Source organism: Pan troglodytes, chromosome 16 (assembly GCF_028858775.2).
Source record: "Pan troglodytes isolate AG18354 chromosome 16, NHGRI_mPanTro3-v2.0_pri, whole genome shotgun sequence".
Taxonomy (NCBI): domain Eukaryota; kingdom Metazoa; phylum Chordata; class Mammalia; order Primates; family Hominidae; genus Pan; species Pan troglodytes.
In genome coordinates this window covers 57,555,103-57,572,356 of record NC_072414.2, presented here as the reverse complement: position 1 = coordinate 57,572,356, position 17,254 = coordinate 57,555,103, and the positions used below count along the sequence as shown (strand labels likewise).

The following is a 17,254-nucleotide window of genomic DNA, read 5'->3' as shown; positions in this document are numbered from 1 at the left end:
ATCTAACATTACACATTTATGAATTGCAGAGGAGATGGCCCTGCAGAATCACATGCAGCTAATCCAGAACCATTGGTGAAGAGACTGTTAAGTTACAGGGGGTGGGGTAGAGTGGGGAACATTTAGGTTAGCTCCTTGATTCTCCCCTATTGTTGTGGTGTTTGGCTGGAATTAAATTAAGTGCAGCATAAAGTATGTCATTTGTGTCTTAGCTTTCTAATTCTAAAATGTGGCACACACAGCCAGCCTCAGGCTAGCATCTTAACCAGAAGATACATGTTACTTTGTCTGGGTGTTATCTCATTACCTTTATGTCACTGTTGTCTTCAAACCTAATTATGTAGTAAGCTGGTGAAATAACAGCTTTAATCAGAGTTCAACTGGAGAGCTTCTTAGCCAGCCAGGTCCCTCCCTAACTGAAGCCCATACTCCACACAGTCCATCCTCCCTGCAGAGCTTCCTACAGTCATCAGCTATTTACTCATGATGACACACTTGTTTGGCCTTCTTCTTAACTTTCCACTTTTTTAACAGATGATAGTAGAAAGATGGTCAGAGAGCCCATTTCTCTTTTCTGGTTTTACATAATTCTACATATTAGAGCTCAAAAGGGCCTAGGGAAAGTGCTTCAGCCTCTGCAGTGGGTAAGGAAGGGGTTATTCTCATTTTATAAATGAGGCCTTTGAGACCCAGAGAGGCTATATAACTTGCCCAGACCACTCCACTAAGGGGTTGTTGGGGCACTTCATATTTCTCTGCTTCTATCAGTAACCAGCCTTTCTTTTTGTTGGTCTTTCCACTCTGACTCCTCCAGGGCCTCCTCTGAGCCTGTTTATTGTCTTAGCCTGAGGCCCCACCACAGTGGCATCAGAGGGTTAAGAGCCTTTTCAGATTGAGGGCAAGTCTTTTCCATACCTAAATAACGGGGGAAAAGTACTCCTCCTTAAAGTTAGGAGTAACGAAATGATGGATGCAAAGTGCTGACTACCACATGTGGCATAAATGCTCATTAACTGTAATGATGACATTGTTTCATTCAGCTGTCTTCCTTAGCCTGCTTCTGGTCACCTGCAGAGGAACCACTTCCCAGTAAAACCATCACATTCTTGTTACTGGCGTCCCTAAATAAACATTTGTTCTCATATAAAATTGCTCCCTAAAGTTCAGTCAAGGAGAACTTATGCTAAACTGAGCACTTAGAAAGTATGTGTTAGGAACACATTTCAGGAGCATTGGTGATTTTCTGTCTTGTTTCAGGAGCTGAACCGTTTGCGAAAGGCCGCTCTAGCCTTTGGTTTCCTGGACCTGCTGAAAGGGGTGGCTGACATGCTGGAAAGGGAATGCACACTGCTGCCTGAGACAGCCCACCCTGATGCTGCATTCCAGCTGACCCATGCTGCCCAGCAGCTCAAGCTGGCCAGTACTGGCACCTCTGAGTATGCCGCTTATGACCAGAACATCACACCTTTGCACACGGACTTCTCTGGGAGCAGCACTGAAAGAATTTGAAACTGACTTTTGGAGCTTTCCTTCTTTTTTCATTTCAACTGAAAATGATTTAGGTAAAAACCTTTCCAGTATGTTCACCTCTCGAATAGCCACCCAAAGACCTTCCTGAGGCTGCCTCAGAAGCACCACTTGCTGTTTTGAATGACTCTACTAGTATGAGAAGGATGTGAAGGTGGTTGGCTGGTTGGGCTTTAACTTCCTGGGATTCATAATTTTTAAGCTTGGAAGATAGCTGCTGTTCCCATGATGGGCACATTTCCTGAGAAGCTTGAATGACTGATGAGCATAGAGCACCCCTGCCTTCCTCAGGAAACCTGACCGGCAAGGGCTCTCTGGCTTCCTGAAAGCTTCACCTCTTCCCTCGTTTATATCTCAACTATAAGGGCATTTTCAAGCTTCTGTTCATGGAATGAGCAACTCAGACTGTCTGGAGCTTGCTGAGTACAAACACACCACCACTAAGTTTCAGAACTTTCCTTAGAACTTGGGCAAAATGTGGTGGTAACTCTTAAGTGCTTTTGGTATCTCTTGAGATTCTAACTTTTAAAGAGCAACCATTAATGTGTAAAATGATTCCTATTTCTTCAAGGTTTTTTTTTAATGAAAATAAAATATTTGATTTTCTAGAAAATGGTTTCACTATGAAACTAAAGGTCATTTGCTTTTGGTCTGTCTTATCACTTTAATATAATTTCAACTTTCTAAGTGGCATAGATTCATAAATCATGAGGTTTCCTTATTTCTGACACTGATTAGGCCTCATTGCCTAAGCAAGCTTCTGGCTAGATAATCCTGACAGATCACCGATTCCAAAGTTAATTATGGTTCCAATTTATCAGCTAGCTTTATGACTTTGGGCAACTTCTCAAGGCTTTGTCTGCATCATCAGTGTTTTTCATTTGCACCACCTTCCATGTAACTCTCAGGCTTCAACCAGAGCAACTGTTTTTGGTTTAACATGCTGAACTGCTACATAATATTTTGCCTGAACAAAGATCTTTATCACTAACAGAGAACCATTAGACTAAATTATCTTTAAGCACAGTCATTAGAATTTTGATTGTAAATGTTTTAATAGAAATACACAATCTTTCACTTTCTCAGACAGCAATAAAGGGGTTTGTAACAATCACTAAGAATACAGAATTTTGCCACGAGGATGCAGCATAATCTACTGCAAAGCTGATCTGCCCAGTTACATGTAGTCAGCTGCAAGAATATCAGAAATCAATACAAACAAGTATTGACAGGTGTTACAGACATGCAAAATGTCCTTCAATGCAACGAATTTTTAAGAAATCAGCTAGCCTATATTAATCAGATGTTTTAGGTCAAACCAAGTTTCCATCTTGGGCTCAGTGAAATAGTATTAACTCATTGAGTCTCCTTTCCCCCAGGAATGTTGGGAATGGCAGAACAGAAAGAGCTATCACTCCTTAAATTCTTTTATGCAAGTGTTACTCCAACACTTATTTTACTTGGTTTACTTGGAATGTATGAGAGGAAACTGATGTTTTTTACAATGGCCAACTGTATGTCTAAATTTTCAGTTCTGCTTTTTGTGAGTTTCCTGCCAGAAATCCTTGTTAAAGGATCAGCGGGTGTTCACCCCGAAGTTCTTGCTGTTTTCAGTGTCCTACTGCAGACAGGTTTAAAAAGCCAACTGAACAGCAGCAGAATGAAGGTCTGTTCAAAAATGTACAGTCCCACCACTCACTAGAACAAGTACACAAGTAAATGGACTCAGCCAGTGCAGGAGATGGAAGGCTGCCATTTTTTATGTTTGTGCACAGCCTGACAGTTTGGAGGTGTGTTTGGCCTACTCTAATGTTTCTAGTTTGTCAAAGGCTGTACACTGTTACTGCCAGTTTGATCTACATACTGTGTTCCCTTTGGATCCCTGCTACCATTTGGACCTCGTGTGTGTGTGTGTGTGTGTATGTGTGTTTGTGTGTGTGTGGTTTGGTTTGGTTTGAGACAGGGTCTTGCACTGTCACCCTGGCTGCAGTGCAGTGGCACAATCTCGGCTCACTGCAGCCTTGACCGCCTGAGCTCAGGATCCTCCCATCTCAGCTTCTTGAGTAGCTGGGACAACAGGTGTGTGCCATCACACCCAGCTAATTTTTTTATTTTTTGTAGAGATAGGGGTCTCACTACGTTGCCCAAGCTGGTCTTGAACTCCTGGCTTCAAGCGATGCTCCCACCTAGGTGTCCCAAAGTGCTGGGATTACAGGTGTGAGCCACATTCCTGGCTGAGTTTGGAACTTGTAATCTCATTGTTTTCTAAATAATGTTTCATTTTTCTTCAGTGTTGAAAATAGTTGATTTACTTAAGAATGGCATGATCATGATGTTCCAAGATTCTGATTAGTTACTTTCAAAGCATTCTGTGCCTCTTCAATGCCCACACTGCTGAGCACTATAATAATAGATGTTGTTAGGCCAAAGGAGTCAGATGTAAAATATGTTCTCTAGCCCCACTCTTAGAAATGTTTTATCAATGACTCAGTCCACTTGATTTTCAAAAAGTCAATGCCATCCCATTAAACAAGTATTAGGTACAGAATAATTAATTCCTGCCTGAGTCACTTTAACAGCCTTCTATAGAGTGACATAGTCTTGCTTTTTTTCACAAGCAATAGCTGAAAAGAACAAATCTCAACTGTAAGAACTGTCAGTACATTGTAGGGATAAAGCACTTTTTGAAAAAATCTCTGGCATGTATTAGACAGACTGAACATGAGATAGGGTTGGGGTGGGCTGAGCCTTTTGGTGTCATTAACTGAATACACAAGAATGAACCTCTCATCAGATATCAGGAATCCATGTCATGCAAGTACTACAATAAGATAACAGTAAATTCAGGAATGTTACTGGGGAAAAGGAAGATAGCCTCACTGAGAATTTAATCATTTAACATTAAAAAAACTTTTACATTGGTTCAAGAAGGTAAAACTGTAAGAATCAGATTAGGCTCAAACTGGCAAGAAGCCATCTAAATCTTTCTTTTTAGTGGATCTTTTTCTTTTTTTGTCCATAGCGCCGTCTGCGCTGTTTATAAAGGTGACGAAAATTTATGTATAAACCTGAAAAAGAAAAGAGGTCAATTAGAAATTAGAGTCTTTGTCTATTTATAACCAGAAGCTCTTGTGGCAGGGACAGTATCTAGCTGTCGTCATATCCCACAGCAAAAAGCTTATTGCAGCGGCTCAGGAAGGAGTACAATTTAGAACAAATTAACAATACAATAGCAATTTTTCCCCAGTGGGTTTATTTATTTATTTATTGCGACAGGGTCTCATTCTGTCACCCAGGCTGGAGTGCAGGGGCACAATCTCAGCTCACTGCAACCTCCGCCTCCTGGGTTCAAGCAATCCTCCTGCCTCAGCCTCCTGAGTAGCTGGGATTACAGGCGTCCACCACCATGCCTGGCTAATTTTTTGTATTTTTAGTAGAGGTGGGGTTTCACCATGTTGGTCAGGCTAGTCTCAAACTCCTGACCTCAAATGATCTTCCCAGCTTGGCCTCCCAAAGTACTGGGATTACAGGCGTGAGCCACCACACCCAGCCTCCCAGTGAGTTTAAAACATTTTTTCCCTTATAAAATTTTCAAACACGCAAAAGATTAAATCATTGTACAGTGAACACCTAGATTTACTGCTTTTTACTATATTGGCTGTATCACATCCCTATTCATCTATCCCTCCAGCCATCTCATTTTTTATGCACTTCAGTGTTAAGTTGCAGATATCAATACACCTCACCCCCCTAATTCTTCTGGTAGGTATAGTTCAATATTCTTTCTTTCTTTTACAGTAAAATTTACAATGAAATGCACAAATCTAAAGTGCAGAAACAACCTAATTTTTAATTCAAGCCTACTCAAGAACATGGCCAGGCATGGTGGCTCACGACCGTAATCTCAGCACTTCGGGAGGCCAAGGTGGGTGGATCACCTGAGGTCAGGAGTTTGAGACCAGCCTGGCCAACATTGTGACGCCCCATCTCTACTAAAAATACAAAAATCAGCCAGGCATGGTGGCAGGTGCCTGTAATCCCAGCTACTCCGGAGGCTGAGGCAAGAGAATTGCTTCAACCCAGGAGGTGGAGGTTGCAGTGAGCCAAGATCGTGCCACTGCACTCCAGCCTGGGTGACAGAGCAAGACTCTGTCTCAAAAAAAAAAAAAAAACTAAAAAGTCCTTTGACCTATATACAAATGTTAACTGGCTGTTTACACTGCTTCAAAATTATAAATGTGAAATTAGGATTTATTTCATTCTAAAGAATAAGAAAAGAGCAACTACATATTCACTATAAGCAAAGTAGATATGAACATAAAATCTTGCAAATTAGAGTGTACAACAATATAAACAACACAAAAAAAGATACTAAGGCAATGCACTTTAAAATATTTCTACCCCTCTACCCTGTTCACTAAAATATTTTAAATGTCTTTCCAATATTTATTCCTCTTTATCTTATGCCCATTTCATGGGGCCTAGTTATACTGAATTTATACAGGAATAAAGGTAAAAAGCTGTCTTTAATGAGTACATTTTCTGAACTAAGAGTTCCTCTCTTCAAGAGCAAAACATTTTAATATTTTTGGTTGGCAATATTTCTGAAATGGATTATACCCTTTGCTGAAACAAAAAAAGAAATAAATTTTAACCTTTTGCAAATGACGTGTGCCTTACAATGTATACTATTTAACTGTACATCTGCCATGCACTGGCACACTAAGGGGCTCCTAATACTATGGTATAAGTCTCTCCTCCCGCAACACTAAATGACCAAGACCACTGGGCTTTCTGGCTTCCTGGGCTTACCTTGCATGGTCTTCCTCTCACTGTCTGGGGTAGCAAGCCGTGACAATGATCCCAACAACCTCTATCTCCTGTTATTTCATACCTTTGTGTAGTCCCCTCCCATGTTATACTGGGTTGGTCTGTGTGATGATTTGTCACTTCTGAGATTAGGCACTGTGGCTTCGGGCTCTCTCTCTCTAACCAATTGCTCTGGGGGAAGCCATGCCATGAGTAGCCATATGGAGACGGGCTATGGCAAGAAACTGAAGCTTCCTGTCAACAGCCACAGAGTGAGCTTGGAGCAGATCCTCCAGCCCCAGTCAAGTCTACAGAAACTGCAGCCCCAGCTGACAGCCTAACTGAAACCTCATGAGACCCTGAGCCAGTACCACCCAGCCAGGCTGCTTCCTGACCTTCAGCAACTATGTGAGATAATAACTATTGATTGTTTTCAGCTGCTAAGTTTTGGGGTCATTTGTTACACAGCAATAGAGAACTAATATACTATTGTTGCATCCTTCTGTGGCTAGGAGACTGAACAGTTATATTTATTTAGGGCCACCTTAAGTCTTTTGTGAAATAAAGCAAGGAGAAATATATAAATTACCACTAAAATGTATCAGAACTTTAAAGAGTCCTTATAGTTAGGAGCTTGTCTTATCCTTAAACATGTAAAGTTCTATGTATGATAATCAGTGTTTTCTCCTCTCAAATATATTTAATGACAAAATTCCTTTCATTCTGTTTTTATGTTCTTAGTTGTCATATTAAAATCAATACGTATTAGTCTGCTCTTTAAAGGAAAAAATTATTTTTCTCAAATTGTATTTAACCTACATGTAAGAATGTATATATTTTCACATCTAGGTATAGAGTATAGATAATATGGGTAGAATCATGTATAGTTGCATTTAGAAATCACCAAATACTGATTACTAATAAATTTTTTTTTTTTTGAGACAGAGTCTTGCTCTGTCACACAGGCTGGAGTGCAGTGGCACAATCTCGGTTCATTGTAACCTCTGCCTCCTGGGTTCAAGCGATTCTCCTGCCTCAGCCTCCCAAGTAGCCGGAATTACAGGCATGCGCCACCAAGCCCAGCCAATTTTTGTATTTTTAGTAGAGACGGGGTTTTGCCATGTTGGCCAGGTTGGTCTCGAACTTCTGTCCTCAAGTGATCTACCCACCTCAGCCTCCCAAAGTGCTGGGAATACAGGCATGAGCCACCATACCTGGCCTCTAATAAGAATTTAACAACAACAAAAAATCCTTATAGTTAGGAAGCCTTTTAAATTTGTCATATTTGTAATAATTTAGGTTTCTTTCTTTTTCCCTTCTGTTAGTTTATAAAGGCAGGAATTTATGATTTTATATAAACATAAATTAATAGGTCAGCAGGTTTTCCATGAGGAACAGGGGACTTTCCTATTGTGAGGTGGAAGGCTTTATGACAACCCTTGGCTGCTCAGAGGCCTTTATTCCCTTCTTCCTTCCTTGCTGCTGGTTGTCTTATCACCTCTATAAACTCTGGATGAGGAATATGCTACTGAAATTAGTAAAAGTGGGAGCTTCTTAGTCTATTTTAAAAGGTTCCTTCTTTTTTTTTTTATTTTTATTTATTTATTTATTTATTTTTTGAGACAAAGTCCCGCTCTGTCGCCCAGGGTGGAGTGCAATGCTGCAATCTCAGCTCACTGCAACCTCTGCCTCCCGGGTTCAAGCGATTCTCCTGCCTCAGCCTCCTGAGTAGCTGAGATTGCAGGCACCCGCCACCACACCCAACTAATTTTTGTATTTTTAGTAGAGACGGGGTTTCACCACGTTGATCAGGCTGGTCTCGAACTCCTGACCTCGTGATCTGCCCACCTCAGCCTCCCAAAGTGCTGGGATTACAAGCGTGAGCCACCATGCCTGTCCCCTTACATTGTTTTAAACAAGAAATATCTTACGGTATATTCCCAATCGCCAAGAGCACTTAAAGAACATAATTTAACCGCTGGAGATTTAGAAAAGAAATATTTCCTTACCATAGCATATTCCCCCAGTGGGTCTGTTTTTGCAAAGTAATCATTCTCTAATTCTGTCCCAAAAGAATTCTCATATGGACTTTTACATTTCTGAATGATTTAATTCTACTGTCTAAGAAGTGACAAGAAAAAGTCTGTATTAAAGAATGCTTACCTAAAAATATCATTATAAGATAAATCTGAAGAAAAAAGGAAAATCTAACTTTGATTTTCACTGGATATGGCAATGTGAAACTGAATCGTCCGGTCTCATTGAATATTGGAATGGACTGAATCACTGAGACAGCTGAAAACAGAAACAAGAACTTGTTAGAAGCAAATGAAACAGTCACATTTAATGACAGGAACTTCCAGCCCTAGTACTCTAAAGTTTCAGTTCTGGGTGTGCTGGAAAGGCTTTCTCCTCCCTTTGTACAGAAAGCTCATGCCTCTCTTTTTTTTCCCCTAGTTTTCTAAGAGATCAGCCTCCAACCTGTCAACAGAGACACAGATGAGGAAGTCATGGTAGTGGGCTTCTTCTATTCTATAAAATGGAGAGGAAAATCCCTAGCTGACTTATGTATGAGATGTTTGTCAGAATAAAATAAAGTCATCAGTAAGAACCCCCTTTGGAATACTAAAAGCATCACACAAATGGGAAGCACGCAGGACATAACCACCTGGCTTTCCAATGTTACAAAATGAGCTACTTTTCTCGAACAGTCTGGGTACCAGGAGTATTATGGAAGGAAGCTCATGGAAAGAAATCCCTGAAAAATCCAACATTTCCATTTATCGGACTAAGGCCGGGGAAGAAAGGACTGGTCTCTCAGCCTCTGGGTACCCCCTGGAGCTAAGCTATGAAAGCTAAGAGTCCCTGAGAGTACCTTCCGCCAAACATCCCAGTGGATATAAGGGAATCCACAGAGTGTAACGAAGCCATGTGAGCACCTTCCAATCCATGTCAATGCACGTCAGCATGTAGAAAGAGTACCTATTGAAAATAAATGGTTTCAATGTGAAAAGCCACTTCAGGTTCTGAATGCAACCTTAGAATATCATTTAAATAGAAGAATTCTATTTCTCAGCCACACATGGCTTCTTCAGAACAGAATTATAACGCTGGCTATCAACCCATAAACTCCTGTCACACTGCGCCCTAAATTTTCAAAGGATCTGAACGCTCTTTAATGGCAGACTAAGTTTAGGTCTCAAAGGAAACCTCTTTATTCGGTATACGGACTGGATACTCAGATGTTTTTTGGCTTTATTCCTAGTGCTGATATACATTCCCGGTGGGTAAGGATATTAGATACTTTATTTCTGGATAAGTGAGTTGTTACCAAAATTAAAGTATACAGAAGACCTCTAATCTAGAATCAGACATACGCTATTTTAAAAGACATCCCTTGAGAAAATAAATGTTCCTTCTCAAACAGTAAACATTGCATTAAGGACCCATAATCTGATCCTTTTATAGCTCATAAGTGTGATAACTGGATTTTCACTCTCCTGTTTGAGATGTGCTTCCCTCAAACCTTGTTACATCAGCACATTACCTGTCTGATTTGAAAAACATAGGACCTATAATCTGTTTTACCTTTGTATTAAGGCTATTAGAGGGTACACTGGGTGCCATGGGACACAGACCATGGTTAAGACACAATTTAAGGCTGCTATGGCCAGTTCTCTCTCTCAACTAGCAACTTCGTCAAAATACCACCAAACCTGGAGCTGAGGAGTTCATTTGCAAAATCCTTGCTCCAGCTGACTGAAAGGGAAGACATATGGAGTGTGTATGGTCTGGTAAAGAAGAATACATCTACTTTAACTAGATCCATTTCTTAAAAGATATTTATTCTACTAACAACCGAGAACAGGAAAATTGGGTTAGAGGCCATTTCAAACTTCAATAATCTTGTGGTATAAGATTCATTTCTATCATCCCTTGTAGAAATTTAGTCTTAAATTAGTTCTATCCAACCTGGATTGCTCCTTCAACCCTTTCAAGAATTTTTCCATGTGGATGGGTCCTCTCTTTCCAAGACTGCAAGATCCTGAAGTCATGGTAAGATGAGTCTTCCCTTTCTCTGGTTCTCCTCTTCTGCTCCCTAGTATCCAGTCTGGTATTATGATCCAATGACGGCTTTAAAAAAATCTGTCTCAACTTTGCAGAGCACATAGGTGCAACCAGAATTCTCCACATATGTAATCTTAGTCCCAAACCAAATGAGACTCTGGCTAAGATAACAACTCCCTCAAGAACAGAGCTGCTGCAAACAGGGAGAAGCATTCAAACACCATCCTGGCATTTCTACCCACCTGAAAATTTCAATTGCACTCCACAAATAAAACACAAAGAAAACCACAGCTTTGTTCTGCATTTCTTCCATGGTGCCAAAGATGATAAACAAAATAAAATTTCTTCCAAGAAGCTATTAGAAAGACCCAAAAGAGAGAAAAAAGTTAATAAAATATATGTAAAGTTATAGAAATGTGTTATCTGAAATCTAACCCCACTAAATGCAAGGCAAATAGAAAAGATTGAGCTCGACCAGTTTAATCCTGCTCCAGTTCTGGAACAAGTAAAGTGCCCAAACCAGTCTTTGTGACTAGACAGGTACAGTATTTTGTGTGTGTAACTATATCATAAATCATTTCTTTAAAATACAGACACATGTTCAAACGCAGTCTAAAGAATACTGCCAAATAAACATTTGAGTTTATATAACCCAAGTTAAGAAATAGAGCACTACAAACGTGGGACCCCTATAAATAACTACTATCATGTGTTAATAATTCCATGGCTTTTCTTTTTTATCGAGACGGGGTCTCGCTCCGTCACCCGGGCTGGAGTGCAGTGGTGCAATCATGGCTCACTACAGCCTTGAACTTCTGGGCTCAAGCAATCCTCCCACTTCAGCCTCTCAAGTAGCTGGGATCACAGGTACACTGTGTACTCCCACACTGGCTAATTTTATTTTTTTGTAGAGATGGGGTCTCACTGTGTTGGCCAAGCTTGCTCAAACTCTTGGGCTCAAGTGATCCTCTTGCGTCAGCCTCCCAGAGTGCTGGGATTATAGGCATGAGCCACTGTGCCTGGCCCATGGCTTTTCTTTATGGATTACTGCTTGTGTATGTATTCCTGAACAGTATATTGTTTCATTTTGCCTGTTTTAAAACTTTTTGAAATTATTCTATATGTATCATTCTGTGACTTCTTCTTACTCAGGGTTACGGGCCAGAGACTCATCTATGTTTTTTGGTCTCATTTTTTTTTTTTTTTTTGAGACAGAGTCTCGCTCTGTCATCCAGGCTGGAGTGCAGTGACATGATCTTGGCTCACTGCAAGCTCCGCCTCCCGGGTTCATGCCATTCTCCTGCCTCAGCCTCCCGAGTAACTGGGACTACAGGCGCCCGCCACCACGCTCAGCTAATTTTTTCTATTTTTTAGTAGAGACGGAGTTTCACCATGTTAGCCAGGATGGTCTCAAGCTCCTGACCTCGTGATCCACCCGCCTCGGCCTCCCAAAGTGCTGGGATTACAGGCATGAGCCACCACGCCCAGCCAAGACTCATCTATGTTGATGCATGTGGCTATAGTCCACTCATTTTCACGTGGCAAGACATTCCAATATATGATAGACATTCTATTCTTCATAGATATCTGGGCTGTCTGTTTCTGGGTTTTATTCTGTTCCCGTGGTCTGTGTGACTATCTTTGTACCATACAACGTGGTATTAGCTACTAAATCTTTATACTGTCTTGATTTCTTATAGGATAAGTCCCCAATTTGAGCTCGTCTTTAAAGAATATTCTCGACCCTTTGCTTTTTTTTTTTTCCCATTTTAAAAATTGTGGTAAAATACACATAACAGCCGGGTGCGGTGGCTCATGTCTGTAATCCCAGCACTCTGGGAGGCCGAGGCAGGCAGATCACTTGAGGTCAGGAGTTCGAGACCAGCCTGGACAACATGGTGAAACCCCATCTCTATTAAAAATACAAAAATTAGCCAGGCGTGGTGGCAGATGCCTATAGTCCCAGCTACTCGGGAGGCTAAGGTAGGAGAATTGCTTGAACGTGGGAGGCGGAGGTTGCAGTGAGCCAAGGTCACACCACTGCACTCCAGACTGGGTGACAGAGTGAAACACCATCTGAAAAAAAAAAATACACATAACATAAACTTTACCATCTTAATCATTTTTTAAGTGTTTAGTTGAGTGGTATCAAATACATTCATTATGTTGTGCAACCATAATCACCATCCATCTCCACAACTCTTTTCATCTTGTAAAATAGAAACTATGACCCATTGCTGGGCACGGTGGCTCACGTCTGTAATCCCAGCACTTTGGAAGGCCGAGGCGGGTAGATCACCTGGGGTCAGGAGTTCGAGACCAGCCTGGCCAAAATGGGAAACCCCATCTCTACTAAAACTACCAAAATTAGCTGGGCGTGGTGACGGGCACCTGTAATCCTAGCTACTCGGGAGGCTGAGGTAGGAGAATTGCGTGAACCCAGGAGGCAGAGGCTGCAGTGAGCCTAGATTGTGCCACTGCACTCCAGCTTGGGCGACAGGGCGAGACTCTCAAAAAAAAAAAAAAAAAGAAAAGAAACTATGACCCATTAAACAATAACTCCCCATTCAGCCAGCCCCTGGCAAACACCATTCTACTTTCTGTCTCTATGATTTTGACTATTTTAAGTACCCCATGTAAGCAGAATCATCTAGTATTTGACTTTCTGTGACTGGCTTATTTCACTTAGCATAGTTTCCTTAAGGTTCATCCACATTGTAGCATACGAGAGAATTTCTTTCATTTTTAAGGCTACATAATATCCCATTGTATGTATGTAACAGTCATTCTTATCCATTCATCTGTAGATGAACACTTGGGTTGCTTGCACATTTTAGTTATCGAAAATGATGCTACTATCCTGGATGGCCCTCTGTTTTTTCAAAAAGCTTCTGAATTTTCTCCTCACATTCCAAAATTTTTTAGATTGTGATTGGAAATGTATTGAATCTACAGGGAAATATGAGAACTAACAATATTATAATATTGAGTCTTATAATTCAAGAAAATTACGTCTGTATATTTAATTTTTGTGCTCTCTATTCCTTCCTGTATCTCAAACAGTTCACTAATTTTCTCTTCAGCTATGTCTAATCTACAACACAAACTATCCATTAAATTTTAATTTTTTTTTTTTTTAGAGACAGGGGTCTCGCTCTGCTGCCCAGGTTGGAGGGCAGTGGCACAATCCCAGCTCACTGCAACATCGAACTCCTGCACTCAAGGAATCCTTCTGTCTCAGCCTCCCAAGTAGTGGGAATATAGGTGCACATCACCATGCCTGGCAAATTTTTATTTTTTTAGAAATGGGGTCTCACTATGCTGCCAAGGGTGGTCTCAAACTGCTGGCCTCAAGCAATCCTCCTACCTCAGCTTCCCAAAGTATGGGGATTACAGGAATGAGCCACCATGCCTGGCTGTAAATTTTAAAGTTTGATTATTGTACTTTTCATTAATACAAGTTTTTAAGAAGTACTGCCTTCATCTACACAAGGTGGGAGGAGACCACATACATTTCTAACTAAGGAGACTGAAGGTAGGTTTTTTAGCTCCTGCCTAAGAGTCAAATTTCCCTAGTCTTAAAGCTCTTTATAACTTTGTGATTTCATAAGGATATTATAAAAAATGAAAAAGACCTGAAATAGTAAAAGTCTACTTTGGTAAATATCCCTGGGGTTTTAAATGTTCTTTCTTGTTCAGCTAAAATAATGCTATTCCTGTACAAATAGGTGTTTTTACTAATTGAGACTTCTTAGCAAAATGTAACATACAGATATGGTTTGGCTGTGTCCCCATTCAAATGTCAGCTTGAATTGTATCTCCTAGAATTCCCACATGTTGTGGAAGGGACCCAGGGGGAGGTAACTGAATCATGGGGGCCGGTCTTCCCGTGCTATTCCCATGTTAGTAAATAAGTCTCACGAGATCTGGTGGGCTTATCAGGGGTTTCCGCTTTTGTTTCTTCCTCATTCTCTCTTGCCACCGCCATGTAAGAAGTGCCTTTCGCCCTGCACCACAATTGTGAGGCCTTCCCCAGCCACATGGAACTGTAAATCCAATTAAACCTCTTTCTTTTGTAAACGGCCTGGTTTCAGGTATGTCTTTATCAGCAGTGGGAAAACAGACTAATACAGTAAATTGGTACCAGTAAAGTTGGATGTTGCTGAAAAGATACCCAAAAATTTGGAAGTGACCTTGGAACTGGGTAACAGACAGAGGTTGGAACAGTTTGGAGGGCTCAGAAGAAGATAGGAAAATGTAGGTAAGTTTGGAACCTCGTAGAGATTTGTTGAATGGCTTTGACAAAAATGCTGATAGTGATATGAACAATAAAGTCCAGGCTGAGGTAGTCTCAGATGGAGATGAAGAACCTCTTGGAAGCAAAGGTGAACTGGAGCAAAGGTGACTCTTGTTATATTTTAGCAAAGAGACTGGCAGCATTTTGCCCCTGCCCTAGAGATCTGTAGAACTCTGAACTTGAGAGAGATGATTTAGGGTATCTGGCAGGAGAAATTTCTAAGCAGAAAAGCATTCAAGAGGTGACTTGGGTGCTGTTAAAAGCATTCCGTTTTAAAAGAGAAACAGCATAAAAGTTTGGAAATTTGCAGCCTGATGATTCAGTAGAAAAGAAAAACCCATTTTTTGAGGAGAACCTCAAGCTGGCTGCAGAAATTTGCATAAGTAGCAAGGAGCCTAATGTAATCCCCAATGCAATCCCCAAGACCATGGGGAAAATGTAACCAGACCATGTCAGAGGCCTTCACGGCAGTCCCTCCCATCACAGGCACGGAGGCCCAGGGTCCCCGTGCTGTGTGCAACCTAGGGATTTGGTGCCCTGTGTCCCAGCTGCTCCAGCCTTGGCTGAGAGGGGCCAATGTACAGCTCAGGCTGTGGCTTCAGAGGGTGCAAGCCCCAAGCCTTGGCGGCTTCCACGTGGTGGTGAGCCTGTGGGTGCAGAGAAGTCAAGAATTGAGGTTTGGAAACCTCTGCCTAGATTTCAGAAGATGTATGGAAATGCCTGGATGCCCAGGCAAAAGTTTGCTGCAGGGATGGGGCCCTCATGGAGAACCTCTGCTAGGGCAGTGAGGAAGGGAAACATGGGGTTGGAGCCCCCACACAGAGTCCCTACTGGGGCACTGCCTAGTGGAGCTGTGAGAAGAGGGCCGCCATCCTCCAGACCCCAAAGTGGTAGATCCACTGACAGCTTGCACCATGCACCTGGAAAAGCCACAGACACTCAATGCCAGCCGGTGAAAGCAGCCAGGAGGGAAGCTGCTCCCTGCAAAGTCACAGGAGTGGAGCTGCCTAAGACCATGGGAACCCACCTTTGGATCAGCGTGACCTGGATGTGAGACCTGGAGTCAAAGGAGATCATTTTGGAGCTTTAAAGTTTGACTGCCCCACTGGATTTCAGACTTGCATGGGCACTGTAACCCCTTTATTTTGGCCAATTTCTCCCATTTGGAACGGCTGTATTTACCCAATGCCAGTACTCCCCTTGTGTCTAGGAAGTAACTAGTGTACTTTGATTTTACAGGCTCAAAGGCAGAAGGGACTTGCCTTGTCTCAGATGAGACTTTGGACTGTGGACTTTGGGGTTAATGCTGAAATAAGACTTTGGGGGACTGTTGAGAAGGCATGATTGGTTTTGAAATGTGAGGGTATGAGATTTGGAGGGGCCACGGCTAGAATGATATGGTTTGGCTGTGTCCTCATTCAAATCTCAACTTTAATTGTATCTCCCAGGATTCCCACGTGTTGTGGCAGGGACCTAGGGGGAGGTAAATGAATCAGTGCGGCCGGTCTTTCCCATGCTATTCTCGGGATAGTGAATAAGTCTCACGATATCTGATGGGTTTATCAGGAGTTTCTGCTTTTGCTTCTTCCTCATTCTATCTTGCCGCCACCACGTAAGAAGTGCCTTTCGCCCTCCACCATGATCGTGAGACCTTCCCAGACACATGGAACTGTAAGTCCAATTAAACCTCTTTCTTTTGTAAACTGCCCAGTCTCAGGTATGTCTTTATGAGCAGCATGAAAATGGACTAATACACATACCCACTAGACAAATAATGGGACCTTCCATTACCCACCCTTCAGCTTAACTATTCAATACCTGGATCAGAGAAGGCAGCACCGGTGACGTAGTGACTCCAATTGCTGCATTGATAGTTTCCACAACTGCCAGCATCTGGCAGAAATACATCATGTCAGCCACAGTATGGAATGTGTCATAAAAGGACTCTATAGGCAAAAATATACATTAAGGGTGAATCAGTTGGTAAATTCCAACAGAACTACTTCTCAAACTAGATTACTCCTTTCGTGAAAATAACTGTAAGAAAGGAATAACAAACAACCAGTCAGATTCGAATTTCTTAACTAAGCAGGAAGGGTGCAGGCCAATGGGGTCATGAATAGTAAGCTCTACCAGTTACCAGAAAGTTAACATGTACACCTTATATGCCTTTCTCTTTTTTTTTTTTTTGAGATGGAGTCTTACTCTGTCACCAGGCTGCAGTGCAGTGGCACGATCTTGGCTCACTGCAACCCCCGCCTCCTGGGTTCAAGTGATTCTCCTGCCTCAGCCTCCCGAGTAGCTGGGACTACAGGCACGCACCACCACGCCCAGCTAATTTTTGTAATTTTAGAAGAGACGGGGGTTTCACCATGTTGACCAGGATGGTCTCGATCTCTTGACCTCGTGATCTGCCCACCTCGACCTCCCAAAGTACTGGGATTATAGGCGTGAGCCACCACGCACAGCCACCTTTCTAAATTTTTTTAAGAGTCAAGGTCTTGCTCCATCACCCAGTCTAGAGTACAGTGTCATGATCACGGCTTACTGCAG

General features: G+C 41.9%; 2 protein-coding genes and 1 non-coding gene across 7 annotated transcripts in view; 2 read left to right on the top strand and 1 right to left on the bottom strand.

The window, feature by feature from the left end:
- INTS14 (integrator complex subunit 14) overlaps positions 1-2,140 on the top strand; it is a 31,432-nt gene extending 29,292 nt beyond the window's left edge. For all 5 annotated transcript variants that reach the window (XM_063795184.1, XM_510487.8, XM_063795183.1 and 2 more), the window contains one exon: positions 1,258-2,140. In XM_063795184.1, the coding sequence (XP_063651254.1) occupies positions 1,258-1,509 (252 nt within the window). In that variant the 3' untranslated portion in view covers positions 1,510-2,140. The remainder of the gene's footprint in view (positions 1-1,257) is intronic.
- A 423-nt stretch (positions 2,141-2,563) lies between these two features.
- Positions 2,564-17,254, bottom strand: part of HACD3 (3-hydroxyacyl-CoA dehydratase 3) — a 47,333-nt gene continuing 32,642 nt past the window's right edge. The window contains exons 7-11 of the mRNA XM_001158964.6: positions 16,520-16,647; positions 10,647-10,759; positions 9,212-9,318; positions 8,500-8,631; positions 2,564-4,595 (exon numbers count right to left, since the gene is read on the bottom strand). Coding sequence (XP_001158964.3) covers positions 4,519-4,595; positions 8,500-8,631; positions 9,212-9,318; positions 10,647-10,759; positions 16,520-16,647 — 557 coding nt within the window. The 3' untranslated portion in view covers positions 2,564-4,518. The remainder of the gene's footprint in view (positions 4,596-8,499; positions 8,632-9,211; positions 9,319-10,646; positions 10,760-16,519; positions 16,648-17,254) is intronic.
- LOC112205786 (small nucleolar RNA U13) lies at positions 9,793-9,893 on the top strand. The gene has a single exon (XR_002939870.1). It is a non-coding gene; the product is annotated as a small nucleolar RNA U13 (small nucleolar RNA).